General features: G+C 37.1%; 1 protein-coding gene across 6 annotated transcripts in view; it reads right to left on the reverse strand.

The window, feature by feature from the left end:
* LOC128983669 (beta-mannosidase) overlaps window positions 1-21959 on the reverse strand; it is a 254706-nt gene that overhangs the window by 43677 nt on the left and 189070 nt on the right. For all 6 annotated transcript variants that reach the window (XM_054403053.1, XM_054403052.1, XM_054403051.1 and 3 more), the window contains 3 exons: window positions 10837-11027; window positions 9969-10159; window positions 9379-9644 (listed from right to left, as the gene is read on the reverse strand). In XM_054403053.1, the coding sequence (XP_054259028.1) occupies window positions 9379-9644; window positions 9969-10159; window positions 10837-11027 (648 nt within the window). The remainder of the gene's footprint in view (window positions 1-9378; window positions 9645-9968; window positions 10160-10836; window positions 11028-21959) is intronic.

The raw sequence follows: 21959 nt of genomic DNA on the forward strand, positions 1-21959 counted from the left end.
TCAGATCCTGAGCTGTCAGTGCAGGGAAATATAATTTTGAAGGGCAATCGAGTTATAATTCCAAGAATACTACAATCAGTATTGCAAGAGCTACACAAAACACATGTTGGAATAGTAAAAATGAAACAGCTTGCCAGACAATACTGTTGGTGGAAAACTCTAGATAAAGACATTGAAAATCTAGTAAAATCGTGTCCAGATTGTGCCAAAGTTAAGAAAGATCCAGCAAAGGCCCCATTACATCACTGGGATGAACCGAATTCAAATTTCCAGCGAGTTCATATTGATTACGCAGGACCAGTTGAAGGTTTTCATTGCTTGGTGTTAGTAGACGCAAAGTCAAAATGGCCAGAAGTGAGAGTCAATAACAATGCACCTACGTCTGAATCAACCATATTGCACCTATCAGACATCTTCAGCTCCCACGGGCTACCCGAAGTGATTGTATCAGACAATGCTACAATATTTACAAGCAACGAATTTAAACAGTTTTGCGAAGAAAACGGAATTGTCCAAAAGTTCATTGCACCCGGACACCCAGCGACTAATGGTTTAGTAGAACGATACATTCTAACATTCAAAAACAAACTAATTTCAATGAAGTCATCTGGAAAGTCATCTGACACAACACTTACTGACCCTAAAGATGTAGCAAACCACTTTAATTATTATTTTGTAAACATAGCTGAGGAGACATTAAAACAAAACAGCAGATACAATACAACCATTGACTATATATACCTACAGAAGACATCCCATAGCCATAGTGGACCTGTCGCCAGCAGTTTGTTGGCTAGGAGCGCTAGAACAGCGCTAGCTTGTGGTGCGATCTATCTGTAAAGGTTAGAAACAGTCTCGACGCATGCGCAAACGAGTAGATGAGTACTGAGCAGTCGACCGCTCAGCTCCTCCAGCTGACGAAGCCGTCTCGCTCGGAACACCACCCGCCACCGCACCTTCCCCCACCACCGCGCCGCCGTCGAACGCTACTGCTGTCAGCGTGTCAGCTCCTCAGCTGTCTGGAAACGGCTGTGTTCGCAGCATATTGTTGTTGTTATGACAGTGTCAAACTCAATCAGCTTAAAATCACCTTTAATAAATACTGATATGAACGAAGTAGGCTAGCCGTTTAATGTTAAACTAGTGTACATGTTGCTCGAATTCGAGCAATTGCAAAGTATTACAGGAGTTATTTCAAAATGAATACCAATCATATTTACAATGAGTTTAAAAGAGTCAACTCAAAGATTACCGGTGTGTAATCCAGACCATGTTTATCTTCGTTATTGATAAACCTAAAGCATTCCGGCCGGTTTTCTCCTCAAGATGCCTCGCTGTACAGGCAACACAGGTCTGATAGAGGGCCAATTGAGAACGAAAAGTCATTTTGGGGTAGTGAGAGGGCCAATTGAGAACGAAAAGTCATTTTGGGGTAGTGTTAGGGCGCATTTGTAACCTAATACAGTAGTTGAGATTGTCCAGGGTCAGGTGCTGACTGTGATGAGTTAAGCCTATTAAGCGCCACTGTTCTTTAGCTACGGTCGTTATCACGATTACGCCTCCTGTCTATGTTTCGTTGTCGTCGCGTCGGAGGCATTTAAAAGAAAAAAACAACACATACACAAATCATAGCTACACAAAACAACGATAAATTCACAAATTTAAGTTACAAACATACTAACACGATCCGTCTTGGGGGTTATGTTTACGTTTACACAAACTCAATATTGTAGTGACTACATTTACTCAATGCGTTTCATTGAATTGACAAATAAATAACAGCAACTAAATTATACAGCTGATCATAATGTTAACAATTATGTTCCTCATAAGGATAACATGGGAACTTTCAAAGCCACTGGGGCAGAGCCCAAGGGACTTTTTCAAAAATGTAAGGCCAGTTTGCAAATCTACACGACACGCTCTTTCCAATGGGACGTCAATGGATAAAATCGGTTAAGAAATGGCGGAGGAGTTCAACCGACAAAGTTTCATGTAGCGTATTAATTATATAGATAGGTCTAAATAATGTGTAATTAATTTTTTAATTATTTCTAAAATACGTAATTATTAAAAATAACTAATACCTAGCCTATATAAGTGAAAATAAACATTAATTAAATTGATATCGTAACTTAAATATAAACTTATTACTTGTTATTTCCATTCATTAAATAACAAATTACAAATTGTGCAGGTTATCAGAGATTCAAGATTCAAGATTTATTTCGGCCATTAAGTAATTTACAATAGGCTTTGTCTTACATAAAATATTACACTAAAAATAATATTTCAGTCTTTTCCTGAAAAAAAAACAAACATAAAATAATCCACTGCAAAACAAACAACAGCACTTCTGTCAAAAATCTTCACACAGCAAACCATGCAAAATATAATTGTCAAACAAACAGAGGACTAGGTCTAGGTCTTCTTTTCGGTTTCTGACTCTCATCGGCGGTATACTCGCGCACTTCACGTAAGTGACGGTTTACAATCCACCGCCTAGTTTAAGATTTGTCACAAATTGGACATACAAACATTTTAACTTAAACGAGATAATAACTAACCAACACGCCGCGAACACAATAACACATAGACAGACGACACTAGTAGCGTTCTCCAGCTGACGATCAAACGATAGCTGTGAGGCCGTGAGGGGGCGGGAGAGTGGAGTAGTGGAGAGAGTATACAATGCGTCACTGTCACTACAACAATATCCAGAATGAAAGGTCAATGAGCTGAGCAAAAACTACTCTCGATCAGCTGTGGTGACACGTCACTCGCACTACACTATGTGAATGTCGTCTCACCGCGTGCCCTGGCCCTACTTTCGTACTTCGTATTTTCATAAAAATGAATTCGTGCGTTAGTGGTGTTTGATGGTTTGACTAGACCCAGGTTTCATACTCTTTACATTATGTTGAGACGCACACGATATTGTTAAACAACACTAAGCCTACTATTATTGGTACAATTTTTTATTTGTTAAATTTGTATTCGAAGCTTACAATTGATTGAAGTGTGTGTAATTTGTTCTTATGTTACCAGCGACTAATTACTCCTTACTTTATTCAAGAAGTAATAAACCATGACTTTTTATAAGAAGTTTTTATCCTACCAACTATGTTAAATTTGTGTTGCTAGATGTTTTACATGCATTTTCAGTAAAATGTAATGAATAAGCAATAACGAGGATTTAAAACTTGAAGTATTAAATAATATGGGCCTATTTTGACTACTTACCCATTATGAATTATATAATGAACATTTGAATCGTCATCTAGAAAAGTTTGAAGACATAATTTTAAAACACGTAAAACATACAGAATAACTTAACAAGGATCACGCCTGATGCCGTCACCGCGTTGTGGTATAAGTCAAATAATTACAATAGTATAAACTTTATAGTTCGGACGACTTAAATAAAAACAAAAATAAAATATTCTGCATTTACACCTTAATAAGGAATTATCTTCAAATTAAACGTATTTACATAACATTTGTTTGTATTTGGCGTACTTGGCGTACAAGACGAAGAAAGATAGGATTTATACTTGCAGTTTCGGCCGTCGGCCATCTCCATAGTTTGTTTATAAATTATTTTCTACTTTTTAGTTTTTAATGTGTGTGGATGTTAAATCATTGACTATATATACCTACTGTAGGTATATATAGTTAATGGTTAAATCGTTAAATCTATTTCATGCATCTATATCAGATTAAGACAGAGGCATGTCGGAAATCTAAGGGAATCTCTTGGGAGCAGAACCTGTACCTCTTAACCTCTGCTTTTTGAACTGTCAAATTTAAGTATTTACAGCTGACTTTAATTAATTGAGATATTTACATTCTTTCAAAATGTAAACATGGAAGATTTGGCAGCCAGTGGGGCATAGCCCAAGGGAAATATGAAAATTAAATGCTATAATATTGCATTGTCATCCACTTAAGAAATTTTCATGCAAACACGTTTCCTAACATCGCATTTGTGTCTTAGTGTTTCAAATTTCAAGTCTCTAGCTCATTGGGAACTTCGTTTAAAATTGATATCAAAATTTGTAGGAAAGTGAGCTAATAAAAACAAGCCCATGGGGCGTAGTCCAAGGGAAATATGAAAATTAAATGATATACTATTTTATTGTCTTCCATTTGTGAGCTTTGTTTCAAGTTTCAAGTCTCTAACTCATCGGGAAGTTAGTATAAAATTGATTGCAAAATTTGTACCGGACAAGAAAGCGAGCTAATACAAACGTTTTAAAATAAAGTTCTGGAGTCTATGAATGTGCACATATTGTATTTAACCGAGAACTGAAATGCAAATAAAGGGTGCTCAACTTTAATTAATTAATTAAAGCATTACCCTTTTTAAGCTGTTATTTTTAACATTAGCCAAACTCAAATCAATTAAAATACCAGGAGTACTCAATATTTTTGCGCAACATATTAATTATGCCTATATTTATTTGAGTACTCGTTCACATCATACCATATGTTCCCGTACCACACAATCGCGCAACACACATGCTAATGTTATCGTGTGTTTGACGAGCGCCAGCTTGTATTCATTGCCCGAAGTTGTAAGTGTAGTGTAGCCAGTGTAGCGACGGTAGCGACGTAGCGTAGCAGTAGCAGTGTAGCAGTGTCAGTCACGTGCACGTGGTCGGTGGGGAAGCGAGACAAAGAGAGAGAGAGAACGAGAAGGAATGTGCGAGTGAGAGCGATGCAGAGCAGGCCGTGGGGCGAGGGGGGAATGTGGGAGAGAGAGCGCAGATAGAAAAAAATCCTACTATCGCGCGCTTACCGGCAGCTTACACCAAATACTTGCTCCCGAGACCTGGCTCACACTACTACCGGCCCATAAGCGTGGTTTGTCTTCAGTAGGTATATATAGTCAAGTCAATGATACAACACACCACCAATAGCTCAAAATCCTCCAGCTACCACATTAAACACTCTCTCTTCCTTCCGTCCAACAACACCTGACGAGATAGGCAGGACCATTCAATCATTAAAGAATTCTACATCATTAGGCATTGATGAAATATCTTCAAACATCCTTAAAACATGTGCAGATGAATTAATAATGCCGCTAATGAAGATTGTAAACATGTCGATGGCAGAGGGGACTTTTCCAACCAACTTGAAAACAGCCTTGGTTTTTCCTAAACACAAACAAGGGGATCTACAAAACATCTCTAACTACAGACCTATCTCGCTGCTCTCATCTGTCTCCAAACTCATAGAGAAGATTATAAAAGTAAGAACCCAGGAGCATATTAGTCAAAACCAAGCATTGACAAACAGCCAACATGGATTTGTTCCTGGAAAATCAACCACAACTGCTCTGATAGACCTTGTTGAATATATCATTGAGAACATAGAAAATGGCAACACTATCACCAGCCTGTATCTTGACTTAAGCAAGGCTTTTGATTCCTTGGGACATGATCTTATTCTAACTAAACTTCAAAATTTAGGAATCCAGTGAACAGCTCTGAAATGGTTTGCAAGTTATCTAAAAGGGCGAAGCCAAATGGTAGAAATAAAACACACAACAAAAGGGGTTACATATACTGTCAGATCTGAATTGCTACCGACTAACAGAGGAGTTCCCCAGGGCTCTGTCCTAGGGCCAGTTCTGTTTGGCCTGTTTATTAATGACTTCCCAGAACACCTTGAGGAGTACAGCAAGTCATGTACATGTATGCAGACGACACTGTGCTGCTTACAGAAAACAGAAACATAGATCAACTAGAAGTAAACACCTATATAGCTTTCAATGACACAGGACTACTGTATGAAAAATAACTTAGTCCTCAATGAAAGTAAGACCAAGCAAATTAATTACTTTTGGAAATAAAAAGTCTACAGTATCTGAAATGCCCAACCTGACAGCAGCTGAAGAAATTAAACATCTAGGTGTCATAATTGATGAAAATGTATCCTGGTTATGCAAAAAAGGACTATCAGAATAATAGCAGGCATAAGTAAAGAACAAAGCTGTAGAGATGCCTTAAAAACCCTGAACATCCTGACGGTGACTTCCATCTACATCCTAGAAACTGTTTTTTACTGTGTAACCAAAGACCCGCCTAAACAAAGAGATATACATGAATACAACACCAGATATGCAGGAAACTACTTGCTGCCTGGCCACAGAACAACAATGTTTGAAAAGAAACCACTGTATGCAGGAGTGAAGATGCTTAACAAATTACCAGACCACTTGAAAATTGGAGGCCCGTTGCTGATGAAGAGGAAGCTACGGAGATGGCTGGTAGACAAAGCTTTCTACACCCTAAATGAGTTCTTTGCATGGCAAGACCACACACAACACTGAAGAGGCTTTTCCATTTCACTTTGTATCTGTAAAATTTGACGCTGTAACATTTCTTGATGAAATTGTAATAAAGAAATTGTCTATTGTCTATTGTCTATTGTCTATATGAGACTTATCAACATTTAGCGATAAGCTGTTTAGCTGTTACGTGATAGCCAAAGCGATAACAATCTCATATCATGTTCTATGTTAATTATTCTCCAGAAAACTTACATTCGGATAATATGCAAGGAGAAAATTATAACAGAATCATTACCGTTATTCTCCAAATTAAATAGATTACCGTTAAGATATCTTTACGTATTTAAGGTCTTAATTTTATTTTACAAAGTAAGTGGAAATGTTGGTGCTGTTATCGATGATGACCCTGAGCGTCGCATAACTAGATATGCTCATAATGAAAAACTTCCAAAACCTAACACTTCTTTTTTCAAAAAGCCTTTCGCTTACCTGGGTCCTAAATATCTTAATATTATTCATAAAAGTATTTTAAATATAAATTCAGACCATTCCTTAAAGAAATCATTAAAAACATACTTATTGAGTATGTCGACAGACAATTTCCATCAACTATTTTTGATAATGCAATAATGAATTTTCCAATCTTTCTCAATGTCAAATAAAACAAGTTATCGATAAATTTTCAGTAATTTATCTAGGATAATTTGGAACATCACTTAATTTAAGAAGAGATTCTGTGGTTATATATTTTAAATTATATTCAGTCTGTAGCAGGGGGCTTCTTATTTTTTAATAATATATATAGGCTAAATACCCGTTCAATAAGATTTTGGTTAAATATCAAGACCTTTGTTAATCTTTATGTCCTATTTTTCTATAAACAGGAATTGTATTTGAAATTTTCAAGATGGGCCATTAATTTATATTGTCATTTCATGTTAGCTAATATTATATTTTAATCACTTTGTATTCAGACTTGTAACTCCTACGTGCGAGCAGGAAATCTTTTCCTAGCACGTTAGTATTTTATTTCCATATAGACTAAGTTGTAGGTAAGATTTAAATTTTGATTGTGTTTTAGTGTGCAATTTAGTATGTGTCTAAGTATGTTTCTTATCATCAAAAGGCCAGTTTGTATTTTTAAGATACATGCTAAGAAATTGTTTTATATTTCAATCAAATTTGTAAAAAATTGGAAATAAAAAATACTTTGACTTTGAAATAGGTGACTGAGGGGTGCACACTAAAACACAATCAAAATTTAAATCTTACCTACAACTTAGTCTATATGGAAATAAAATACTAACGTGCTAGGAAAAGATTTCCTGCTCGCACGTAGGAGTTACAAGTCTGAATACAAAGTGATTAAAATATAATATTACCTAACATGAAATGACAATATAAATTAATGGCCCATCTTGAAAATTTCAAATACAATTCCTGTTTATAGAAAAATAGGACATAAAGATTAACAAAGGTCTTGATATTTAACCAAAATCTTATTGAACGGGTATTTAGCCTATATATATTATTAAAAAATAAGAAGCCCCTGTTACAGACTGAATATAATTTAAAATATATAACCACACAATCTCTTCTTAAATAAAGTGATGTTCCAAATTATCGTAGATAAATTACTGAAAATTTTATCGATAACTTGTTTTATTTGACTTTTGAGAAAGATTGGAAAATTCATTATTGCATTATCAAAAATAGTTGATGGAAATTGTCTGTCGACATACTCAATAAGTATGTTTTTAATGATTTCTTTAAGGAATGGTCTGAATTTATATTTAAAATACTTTTATGAATAATATTAAGATATTTAGGACCCAGGTAAGCGAAAGGCTTTTTGAAAAAAGAAGTGTTAGGTTTTGGAAGTTTTACATTATGAGCATATCTAGTTATGCGACGCTCAGGGTCATCATCGATAACAGCACCAACATTTCCACTTACTTTGTAAAATAAAATTAAGACCTTAAATACGTAAAGATATCTTAACGGTAATATATTTAATTTGGAGAATAACGGTAAAGATTCTGTTATGATTTTCTCCTTGCATATTATCAGAATGTAAGTTTTCTGGTACATACAAGGCAAGAGATTATGGTCTCATTATTGACCCAACATCAATTCGTCTCGAGACAAACCAAAGTCAGCCAAAGGAAGTTCATGAAGAAAAAGTGAAGATATATAAGAAAACTATCCCCTATTATTCGGGAAAGTATAAAGTATCAAAATTTGAAGTTAATGGATTACTTATTGGTTCAAGAGGAACAATTCCTAAACCAGTCCAGCAATTTTGGAAGAAATTAAATTTAGAAAATCAAGTGTTATATCTAATATCTTTACTGTATTTTGTTTTTATCATGAATTTATATAGAAACATTTTCATTACTCTACTTCAGGAATCTCTAAACCTGTTCACACAAGGGCCAGATTTTAATATCTTGGAGGCCAGCCAGGCCACTATTACCAGGGGGCTTGGGAAGTATGGAAAATCCCCCAAGGGCAGAGGGGGGTCTGTGGGTCCTCCCCTGGATATTTTAGCAAAACTTTACTCGCAAAGTCGACATTTTAAGTAGTTTGATGAAGAAAAATTAATCTCTTGCAATCTGAAAAGGAGGGTTTAAGTGAAAAACTCCCTTTTTTTGGGTTGGTGTAATTTCAAGTTATTATTTTCTTGTTGGTTTATCTGAACGATTAGTAAAATAATTCAGAAAATACCTAACAGATTATTCTTCAAAGTTGTGGGCCATATAAAACCTCTTGTATATGACCTTAGTTTGGAGACCCTGCCTACTTGATTTCTCTTATTGTAACTACACAGTCCCCACTATAACAATTGTCAATATTTAAAATATTTTTGTTTTTCCAACCAGGCCCAGTTCCAATAAGTTTGGGTCCACTGGGTTTTCATGTGTATTTTGAAATTCTGCTTTCACCCTAAAATACACATGATCTCAATATTATTAAGCACTTTCCACTTTGGATTAGTTTTAGAAAAAAACTAGCTAGCCTATGTGTCTCTTTCAGCTTCTCCCTTAAGGGCAAAGGGTAGATTCTAAATAACATACCTGACTTAAGTAAATGAAAGTGTCCAGGTCTGGGTTGTCTGGGAGATACATGTTATACTTTATTTCATTAATCATTTGGGTGTAGCCACCAATGTGATGTTGTCTGTGTTTCATAAATTCAGAACTTAAAGATAAATCTTCTGCAGCAGTGATGTTGATGAAGGACCCAAGAGAGGGCATCGCCATAACTCCGTACTCAGATGCGAAGCGAGTCTTAGGAAACACCACTGGGTTCCATAAATTGAACTCATAGTTGTAATAGTGAACTGCAACAAGTGACAATATTTGAAGGTGTACATACACATGCAACAGAAAACACTAATAGAACAGGCTATTCTGGATAGTGGTATATTGTGGATTGACAATCCCTTCCCCAGTTACAACACTGATGGATGATAACTCTACACCCTTTATGGTATAACTATTTAGCTACATACTAGTGGTAATTAGGTAATATTCAATTCTCAAACTGGCTGTAAAAAATTTAAGTTCACTGCAAAAACGTATTTACTGAAGGCACACAATTTGTTGTTTTGATTATTAGATACTTTTATAACTCGCTTAAACTGATAAGTTAGCTGTGGTCTCACCATCTCCATACTTGTTGTCGTATGGGTTTTTAGCAACATATCCTTCTCTCTCTGTCTCAATTCCATTTGAAGGACTGGATGTGACATAGGTACGAGTCTTGTCCAGGTGGTTGATTATTGGCTTTATAGTATCAGCATACAGTTTTATGTAATCCGATTTAAACAAGCTGAAATTGGAAGCTGTTCCATACCTGGAAAAATAAATGATCTTTAGTTTGTATTAAGGGTTTATGACACTATGATTGATCCTCCCAGCCGGTAACCCTACCAGTACCATGAAATCTCAAGCTATTTTCAAATATAGTCATACTATGACATAGCAACAAGTGGGTATTTCAAGATGATATTCCAATACAAACATTTTTTCTGACCCAGGTGTCTGTTCTTTGAAAGATACTGTACATATAAACATGACATGCTCTAGAGGAAACTGCACATGATTGTACCATCTGATTGTTTTTGCGCTACATACCACACAGTTCGTCATCTCCTCATACCTGCATTGGTCTCTTCCTCCCCTTATGTCTTAGTCACAGTCCGAACCAAGACCTATGTATGAGTATCTTTATCTTATATTTTACTGTTACAGTAGTGGTGTCTTTACTGTGTCGGTTATTTTCAACGTTATTTATGAGGATAGCTTCAAAAGGGAATAAGATTAAGGGGTTTCAATGGAGTACCCACTTAAAGCCATTATTAGGTTTGACAAAAGAGAAACTAAAAATCAAATTATTTTAACATGTTTACAATGGTTACCTATGTGTTATTTTCTGTTTTATCCAACCTTGCTGCGGCCAGTTTTGGTAAGTTAGTGAATTAATACTCTACTGAAACTATTAGGTATATACTTGAAGAGATATAGACTGACCAGTTGCCCATCAGAGCAGCCTCGTTCTCGTTGTTGCCAGCCCAGATAGTGATGCTGGGATGATGTTGCAGCCTCAGCACTTGCTGACTCACCTCCTCTGACACCGAGGACAAGAACCTGTCGTCTGTCGGGTACATGCTGCATGCAAACATCAGGTCCTGCCAGATCATTAGACCAAGCTCATCACACATCTGCAAACATATACTGCATGAAAATGATCACATTGCCATACCTGTAAACAGTACGCAAAATAGCTCATTACCGCTCGCTAAAATAGCTGATTTCCTAGTTGTCGATTCTAGACTATCCATAGCCACAGATCTTGTACGTTAGATAACCGGTAATGGTGATCGATTTTGATTGGACACTCCTATCATCATCAGACCCAATAGGCAAATGACAAGAATCTTGAATGGCGTCCCTACTTATATCCTATTGGCTACCAGAAGTACCGGCCAAGACATTTCTATAAGTACAACTGGAGTCGAAATTTACCTGTTCATTAATCAGTGTATTACTATTTTTACATCTTGAATCTGTTAGGAATCCTCTGTGTTGTGTTGTGGTTACTGTGTACGGTAACTAATTGTACCAAATCTGGTGTTTTCCTCAATTATCTCTTCTTATGTGTTTCTGGTGTGTAGTTTGTTCAGGCTATTTAATTTTTGCCTTGTCTATCTTGCAATGTCTTCTATTGTTTTGGTTTAAAATCCATTAACTTGGGCTATCTTCTCAATGGTATCCAGTTCCTTCTTCCTATTGGCTTCCCTAAGCGGGATTTTGTATGCTCAGTACAACCACAGACAAAAAGAATTAAATATAGACTGTCAGCTGTGCTGCGGTTACCATAGGATCTGGTGCACACTATCTCCATTAAGCCTGTGGTTATATTGACTCTATTCATGGAAAAAATCAGCTCAATTGGTCAAGTAGTTTTCATGTTATTGACATACCGTACCAAACATTCATATTCTATAATATTAGTTCCTTTCAAGTCATTGACTTGATCAGTAATGCACTAAAACTATTAACACGCGACTCCTTTTCCCAGACATTATTTTTGGGGATAACAAACATGATACTTTTTTATAAAATAAAGTCAATAAGTTGATAAATTGTGCACTTAATAAAATTACCCTATACGCACAATACCACAGCAAATTCAATATTTGAGATAGACAGTTCTCATTGTGTACCACAGCTTTTTGTTGCTGCTTTGTTCAAATTAGCTGTTATCATAAATTCAAACAATAGTGCTGCACTCTGTTGGTAAACCTTGTAACTTCATAATGCTATTGAACATCATAAACCAACTTGTTTAATTGAAACAGCTGTTAAGATTCATCTATATATATAATTCTGTAAGACCAAATTTTTACCAGAAAATTGTGGACGCCTGGTAGGTCGCAGAAAAGTGGGAGGGGTCTTAAATTAAAGGTCTTGACCCCAACGACTCGGGAAAAATAGCAGAATTCCCATAAAGTTACCAGAAAACGAGATATAACGTAAAATATCCACCATAAGAAAAGCATGGGGACTGAAAAGCGTCTGCATTCTAATCAGCTGTTACTTATTTATTTGCAATGTTTACAATTTATTCAAAAGGCCATGTTGGTAAATAATGTTTCAAATTCAATTGTATTTGTTTTTTTTTGTTTTCCGTTTTTATAACGAGTGAAGTAACTATACAGGGTAGGGACCTGCAAGACGTGGAAGAGTGTCCAGGAATTCAACAGATTTAAGAAATGCTGAAAGAGAATGTCATGTAGGGCCTAACTGTGAAATAAATCCAGAAGCTGTTTTACAACCTGCCTTCAGAAGAACGCTGGAAAATAAGTTGAGTGTTGTTTCTCACAATCTAGGTCCTCTTAACAGCACTTGCATGTATTGTGGCGCACTTCACTTCGCAGAGGAGGCCACAAATGGACATTTCAACGCATGTTGCCACAATGGACATGCCACAACCACAAGTAAATGACGAACTAAAAGAACCGTTTTTACATGATTCGAACTTCAAACTTCATAAGAAACATAAGGCAATACAACAGTGCAAAGGCTTGTGCGTTGCTTTCCGCTACACAACAAGAGATTCCGAGAAATGGGCCTTACTGTTTTAAAATTCAGGGACAAATTCATAGATATATTTATGACTTACTACCGCGAAATGGGGGGGGGGCCTTATTTTTATTATGATGGGGGGCCTTCATAATAATTAATAATAATTTTAACCTTTACATTTGGTTCTAAAAATGGAAACTATAACTGAGTTCGTAAGATTACAAAACAAATCTTCAATTTTAAACTAGAAAAGATGTGCAATGTTTGGCTGTATGATTTCCGCTCTGATTCGTCCTTCGGGCTCAGGCCAAACCGTGTGCACGTTTCTATTTGTTAATATGTTGTGTTATTGATTTAATAATTACGGTATTTTTATTTCATTGACACATCAGAAGCAACTAATATACGACTCCAACGGAAGGAAAACCAAGATTTAAAATAAGAAACACTGTTAATTTTAAGTAATTTAAAAACATATTTAGAATATTTGTCTATTTATACATGGTTTTTTTTATTGTAGTTTAAATTAGGGGCTATGGCCCCTACAGGCCACTAGTTATCTATATATTAATTTGAAACGGTTTTTCTTTGTGACAGCTAATTTGAGAGAACGGCTGGGCGTAGAAACTCGGTAGAGGTGTCTTAAGAAAGGGCTTGGTCTGTAGATGAGCCATCAAAAGAGAAACGTGGTAAATTCCCTTGGGGCTCTGCCCCAGTGGCCTTTAAATTCCCATCCCATGTTATTCTTATGGAGGGAAAATGGGTTTTTGTCACAGCTAATTTCAGAGAACGGCTGGGCGTAGAAACTTGGTAGGGGTTTCTATAGAAAGGTCTTGGTCTGTAGATGAGCCATCAAAAGAGAAACGAGGTAAATTCCCTTGGGGCTCTGCCCCAGAGGCCTTCAAAGTCCCCTCAGCAGATTTGTTTACATTATGACCATATTTCATTTCATTTCATATAAATGTATTCATTTAAGTACAATACATAGATACAGGAATGGCTTCAAGAGTAATTTAATAAAACTAACTAGCCTAACTAAAATACTCATCATTATCATGCATGGCATAACAACATACCATCAATATTAATAGCTTTTTAGATCAAATAAATTAAAACAAGCAGTGCAATATGAAAGTTTATACATGAAAATATCAAAATAAAAAATATAGATAAAATTATTTTAAAACCAAAAGTTTCAATTTATATGAAATAGAGCAATTAATAACTTATAGAACTAAAACTCTTCAAAGGAGTACATAGCCTTGTTGATAAGAAACTTTTTCAATTTTGATTTAAATTTATTTTTGGAAGTTTCTAATTTGATTTCTTTGGGAAGTTTATTATAAAATTACCACCATTAATATGTATAATTTTACACAACTTTTTAATGAAACAGCAAATTTCAGTCTTCTAGGTAAATGGAAAGTAGAAGAATTAGTGATGAGTGAGTCAGTCAGTGAGGGCTTTGCATTTTATATGTACTAGAGGCTGTCCAGTGGTCGAAAACTCAACAAATAGTTATTTGTGCAACTAGTGAAAAAAGTGAGCAATTGACTCACTCGAGAGAAATCCTTACTCACGAGCCGTAGGCGAGTGAGGAATGGTTTCTCGAGTGAGGCAGTTGTACTTTGAACTCGAGTTGCACATTATACTTTTCCTACAGTTACCATAAAACAAATAAATTGGTGAAGAAACATAACCTATTTTTACACAGAAGTGAACTTTTAATATAACATTTAATGTGAAGTGACAAATACAACAGTACAACAGCTGACCAGCTGATTTACAGCCAGTGCTGCCAACGTATTTCGCGTGCATACGACGTTGCCTGCATGTTACGCGCTCACTATTTCGTGCCTTCACGTTGCAAATCTGGAGTGAGACAAAGTAATTAGAGTGAGACAATGTTAACATTGTCTCACTGATGAGCGAATTGGCCACTTTGCTTTCTCAAATCAGTGAGAGAACATTTACATTGTTAGGTAACTGTAGGAAAAAATATGTAATGTACAGGTTTCTCTATTTTCACCCCACGCTGTAAATAAAATACCCCCGCCGCAGGAAACCTGCAGACTGAGCAAATTTCCTTTTGCCTGATTGGATTTACACTAAAATATCTCCTTAAAATATCACATTTATTCCCTAATAGCTGTTGAACCCGTGCTTTGCAACGGAAAGAGGACACGAAATGCAAAAAAATTAATAGTACTGCACTCTGTTGGTAAACCTTATAACTTTTTAATGCTATTTAATATCATAGAACAAACTTGAGTAGTTGAAACAGCTGACAAAATTCTTTTATTCCTTTTAAATATGATTACTCATAAGGTTAACATGGGAAACTCCAGAGCCACTGGGGCGGAGCCCGAAATGACTTTTGAGATAAGAATGCGTCTATATGTTAATCGGGAATGTGAGTTATCATCACACCAATTTTCAGCCCAATCCGACCAGTATTTTTCGCGTTTACTTGTCACAAACATACATACATCCATACATCCAAACTTTCTCATTTATAATATTAGTAGGATTTAAATAGAATTAGTTTAACGAGTACTTAGGTTTGCTGAAACAGGGAGGGTAAAAGTGTTTATTTTATTTTATTTTTTTTATATTATAAAATGTTAATAGTTATTGAGAAATAAAAACGTTTTCCCAATTTGATCAAAATTTGTTCATAAACAAGCAAACTACAACAGTTTACTTATTCTCCATAAGAATAACATGGGAATTTTAAAATTACAATTTTTTGTAATTTTCTCCATAACCATTAGGCGCATAATAACGCTTCAATATACTACGTTATTTATTTTTTTAAGCTCTACAAAATGGTTTGGAAAGAAATTGCTAAATTTGATGTTTTTTTGGGTCAAAAATGGGAAAAACCAATTTTTATCCCATAAAACCCCCCATAAACCCCCCTCCCCTGTTCCCATAGTCCGATCATGCTGGTTCGCGAACTTGTTCGAATAAATAAATGTTTACACGTTTATACCAAATTTCATCAAAATCGGATAATTTTTGCTTGAGTTTGTAGTGAGCTGACAGATGTTTTAAATTATTTTATTAAATTTGGTTACTTTTTTTTTTAAGGGAGAGGAGGGAAAATGCTTTTATGCACACAGGTAGCCAACCTGTAGTGTGAGACTCCTGATTCTATCACAGACTACTGACTAAAAAACCCCCTCTACTCTGCTGGACACAGACCTGGAATTGTTTGTCACATTATTCAAGTCAGGCGAACATGTGACCTAAGCCCTCAGGGCTCTCACCGTTTTTGGCATTTAGATACTTTATGACCTACACCGCATCCCGGTCAAGGTCGAGCTTCTTGGCGCGGAGAATACCCTGGATATAATGTGACACACAGGTCCAATTGTCCTCACCCTCCGTCATCATCGGTATGACCGTGTCCACTGACAGCAGTCCTACTAACTGTTGAGCTTCCAGGCAGGGCCTTTCCCAACGCTGGCAGTGGAAAAAGGTATGTTCCACGTCATCGGGAATGTCTGGGCAGTATATGCAATCGGGTGACACGGCTTTGCCCATCCTGAACAGGTACGACCAGAAAAAGCCGTGACCCGTCAAAAATTGGGTGAGGTAGAAGTCCACCTCTCTGCACCGCCGATTAACCCAAGGTTGAACTTGCTGTATCAGTCGCCTGGTCCAGCGTCCCCGAGTCTCCTGTTCCCAGCTCTCCTGCCACAGCTGGTAGGTGCGGGTGCGTTCCTCTGTTCGTGCCTGGTCCTCCCCACGGCGCTGATAAATTGCCTTTCTCTCCGCCGCCAAAAGTTTGACGGGGATGGCTCCAGCAACCACCAGGACGGCGGGTTCGGACACTGTTCGGTAGGCGGATGCAACTCTTAGTGCTGCCTGACGCTGCACTCGGGCGAGCCGCATCGTACATACCTCCTTATTGAGATCGTCTGCCCACACCTCAGCACCGTACAAGAGTACGGACTGAACAGAAGACATTAACAGCCTTCTACGGCTGGACCGAGGCCCTCCGACATTGGCCATCAACCGGCTAAGAGAGGAGACCACCCTAGCGGCCTTGTCCGCCGTACGGAAAATCTGATCCCGCCAGGTAAGCTTGCTGTCCACCATAACCCCAAGGTACTTGGCAGAACGAACGGTCTGGACTTCGACGGCCCCTACCCTTGTTTGGAAATTATAAAAACACAATTATAATTAAATTGTAATGACCTAATAACTCATTTACAAGCTCCATTCCATAGTTATCCATAGTTAGCTTCCATAGTTATCAAACGATTTGATAAATCGTTGGATGATATCAATCCGTTTTTTGTTAATATCACGATCTCAGTTTTGCTCAAAGCAAGCGAGAGACCGTGGTCTGTCATCAATGCGTTTATGGTATACATAACTGGGTTCAGCTTTAGCTGAGCCAGCTCAACGCTACGTGCAGCTATCAAAACTGCAATGTCGTCTGCGTACCCAACCAAAACAGTTTCCTCAGGCATTTCAGACCTCAGGAGGCTGTCATACACGACATTCCAGAGGGCCGAGTATGGAACCTTGGGCAGCACCGGAAGTGACACTCATCGTCCGTGGGCCCTCTGTAGTGTCATACATGAGGAGGCGGAACCGGAGATAATCCTCTATGATACGCATGAGGTATGCCGGAACGTGGAAGGTGTTCTCCAGAGAATCCAGCATATCGCACCACCTCGCGGAATTAAATGCGTTTCGCACATCGAGAGTTACGAGCAGCACAACCCTACGAGAGTAGTGGTTAAAATCCTCAGCTCTCATCACGGCTTGCTTCACCTCCTTAACACCGTCAACCGTAGATCGCCCACTCCTGAATCCATACTGGCGAGGGGACAGGTTCCCCGCAGCGACCACAGCTGAATTCAGTCGGGAAAGGATCAACTTCTCGAGGACTTTGCCAGCCGTATCCAACATACACAGAGGTCTGTAAGAGGATGGCAGGTCTGGGTCTCCCTTCCCCTTCCCAACAAGCACAAGCCTAGCTGTTTTCCAGCACGAGGGGAAAACTCCTTCGACTAGGCAGGCGTTGTACATGCGCAAAAGGATCAAGGGGTTAGTAGTCAAAATCTTCTTGAGGACTTCGCCGGGTACCCCATCGGGTCCAGGAGCCTTATTGTTCTTAAGGGATAGGACGGCCGCCTCCATCTCTCCAAGACTGAAAAGTGGTACGTCATCCACCCTTCCGAAATCCTGCAGTGGGCGCAACGTGTGAGCCGGGAAAAGGGACTCGACTATCCTCTCCATAGTGGCCCCATCCATGACGGAAGGTGGAGAGCGGGTGCCAAGTTTCTTGGTTACAAGTTTGTAACCCAGGCCCCACGGATTGGAATCGACATCATCCCTTAATGTCTCCCAGCAACTGCGTTTACTTCGGTTGATGGCTCGACGAAGACATCTCCTAGCCACTCCGTAAGCATCCGACTTACGGCATCTGTCTACAGGTTCTCTGGCCCTGGTAGCAAGTCTTCTGGCTCTCAATGCTGACCGACGCAATTCCGCAATCTCGGCAGTCCACCAGTACACAGGTCGCTTATTGCACCGGGATCTCCTGCGAGGCATAGACTCATCGCAAGCCGAGACGATCAGTCCCATCATGGATGTTACTAACGCCTCTGCATGAGCCCCGCTAGTTGCGGGGGGAACCACCAGTATTCCTCGTAAGATGGCTTCATTGAATTTTGCCACGTTCAATTTTTTAATATTCCATCGAACGGGCACTGGATGAAACGCGGCTACTTGTCTCTGATGACCATCCAGGACATCAAAAATAATGTACTGGTGGTCACTGGCCGTGTAATCCTCCAGGACTCTCCAGGCTCTGATCCTTGGCAAAAGGGACTCAGATGCAAGTTAAATTTGGTTACTAGGAAGAGATAAATAAACAATAATAAATAAACAAGGAATATTTTGAGGCTTTCCAACAAAAAGTGGTTCAATTTATTCACTCTGAACAATTAATTGTTACTTACCTTTAAAAAGTACATATGTTAAATTAAAACAATCATATTTAGTGGAAATATTCAGACCTTTATTTCACGTATTTCTCCTGATAAATTGAGTCTCCTATTCATACGAGGTTCTTTTCACTAAAAATTGGTGACCCCGACGTGATTTGAATTTGAAAGATTATTCAATCGTTCAACAAATATTGTTATTCAATCAAGTAAATCAAAAACATATCATGGAACTCGATGAAGAAGTATTGGCAAGACTAAAACTGTTGGAAGAGCAAAACCAAGATCTCAGAAAACAACTTAACTATGTCATTGGAGTTGACTCTGAAAATTCAAGATAAAATCATGATACAGAAGAAGATTTGTTTGTTAATCCAGAGCGCCTAGCCGAGAAGGAGGGCTGAGGACTTACTTTACTTATACTTTATACTTTCTTATGAAATGGCGACCATACAATGTAGGTATTTTAAGCCAAGTATGAATGGAGATGAGTGTAGGATGAGTGGCGCGATCTTGTAGTCTTGTTAGTGACTAAGGCCGACATTCCTTAGACACAGCTGTTAATTAATAGCCCAAACAGCTAATGGCAACTAAGGGACCTACAGTTTATAGTGGAATCCGAACCACATTTTTTTCCTTGGTATATACGAATTGGTCTAATTATCAGGATAGTACTGCGGATAGTCGTAGTACTCACTAGTGCGGACGTTAATCCACACCAGGGAGTATCCCATCCACAGTGCATGCCTATAAATATCGGATGCCGAGGACGCCGAGGAGGGGAACGACGACAGCAACAACAAATAGTTTGACTTGCCACATGTAAGACCTTAAGCTCACATAATTATCCTAAAGACTAGTAGGTTTTCTTTATTTAAAGTTTTTGAAGACAGAAAACTCTTTTTATTTATTTATTATGTTTAGCAATACTACTTTTTACAAATTCATGATTGATTAAAAAAGAAGATTATACTTATTTTAAGACGTGATAAAATATCTCATATTACAAAATATCTTCCAAATAAAAGTTTTGTCTGTTAGCCGAATCTAGCCCTAGATGAGTAAACTATTTTAGACATTTTAAAATTTATATTTTATCCTGTCAATCATTAAAATAAAATGGCTTTATTTATTTTTATTATTTTAACTTTTGCTCATTCATGAAAATACAAAATAGGCCGACATACACTTTATTCATGATCAATGTATCGTAGGTTAAAATCTCTACAAATTAAAATTAAATCATAGATTACCTTTTAAATTTTCTAATAACAAAAAAGCAGACCATTTTTTATATTTAAAAGATTTTGCCTATTTCATTTAATCTTAAAATATCACAACTCCAAGATAATGTGTTTAAATTAAAATGTATGAATGTGTTCAATTTTTAGACATCTTAAAACCTTAGTAAATCTTAGTATCTTAGTAATATGTTTGAAGATGTGCACATACAATTCTGTTAGTTATAAATTTTCCATTTTTTCAATTATTTATTTCAGTTTCAGTTAGCTAATATTAATTCTCTCTGTTCACTAATAATAGTACGCTCTTTTATTATTATGTACCGCAGCAAAATGCAATAGTTGCAATCAGAATTTCCTAAGAAATTTAATTTAAATTTAGATTAGTAAGAACGTTTTCTCTCTCATTAACAAATTATTAGTAACTACACTTTATTATGTAACAATTGAACAGCAGTAGGCTCAACAATCAACAATTGCCGGCCGGGCAGGTGGTATGTGCGTAGACTTCTAGATGAATGTGGATGGTGACAACTCTTTGTTTTTCCACAACAATTGTTTAGAGCTAAAATCAATTTCTGAAATTAAAAATTTTTTCTCACACAATAATGGTGATGACGAATTGAAAGTCATAAGCACAAACATCAGAAGCTATTCCAAAAACTTTGATGAATTTTTAATTTATTTAAATGAAATTCCCAAGATGGATATTATTGTGTTGACAGAATGTTGGTTGCAGGAGGGGGTAGGGGGACAGACGATTGACGGATTTGACTATGTACTCACTGATAACAGACGAAATAGAGCCTTTTGAGGTATATATCAGAAAATATAGTTGATTATAAGTACAGTAATAAAGTACCGTTGATTACAAAACTCTGTAGGCCTGACGGTGTTATTGTTTACTTCAACAATCGACTATCAGTAACTGCATCACAGATCTCATTTGCTGACGTTTATGGAATACAACTCAATTTCAACTTGCACAATAACAAATTTTGTCTGTTAGCACTATACCGTACTTTTGATTCAGAAGCTAAATTATTTATAATCGATTTAGAAAATTATCTTAACCATTTGAGCAAAGATTTGATGATTATTTTAACTGGAGATATAAATTTTGATTTGTTGAGTATTAATTCTGTAAACGACAGTTACTTAAACTGTTTGTTAGGCCATTTGCACACACACCGATTTTGGACGGTCGGTAAAAAGTCGGTCGATATTTTATCGGTTCATGGTGCTTGCACACATACCGGATTTTTATCGGCGAAACGACCAGCCTTTGTTGTTGTGTCGAGGACGAGACGAGACTATTGAATACTTAATCCTAAAAGATTTGTTGCTATGTGGTTATTGTATCGACGTATTAAGTAGGATTAAACGTATATTCTGGATTCATCCAATTAATCAAAGCAGAGAAAAAAACGGGAACATTCCACACGCTTTTTGAAGAACTAAGGCTTGATAGCAGTAAAATTTTAAATTATTTTAGAATGTCAATAGACTAATTAAACTGACTAATTAAAAATGTCAGAAGAGCAGTCGCCTAAAATGGATGATGGTGTAGCGAGAACTGCCGATACGATCGGTAAAAAATCGGTGAGTGTGCAAGCTTGTATTTAGTTACGTACGCCACTGCGTCGCCGGCAAGTACCCTTGGGCCTATTTTATTCCTAATATATATAAATAATATTTCTAAATTACCAATTTTCGGAAAAATGTTTCTTTTTGCAGATGACACATTGATTTATGTTAAGGATAAGACATGGGAAGGTGTAAAAAGTAAAGCTCAATCAGATCTCAAATTAGTAAAAAAATGGCTCAACCAAAATGTACTATCTCTTAATGTTTC

Source organism: Macrosteles quadrilineatus, unplaced genomic scaffold, assembly GCF_028750875.1.
Source record: "Macrosteles quadrilineatus isolate MER2022 unplaced genomic scaffold, UCM_ALF_1.0 Scaffold_1__1_contigs__length_201487025, whole genome shotgun sequence".
NCBI lineage: Eukaryota > Metazoa > Arthropoda > Insecta > Hemiptera > Cicadellidae > Macrosteles > Macrosteles quadrilineatus.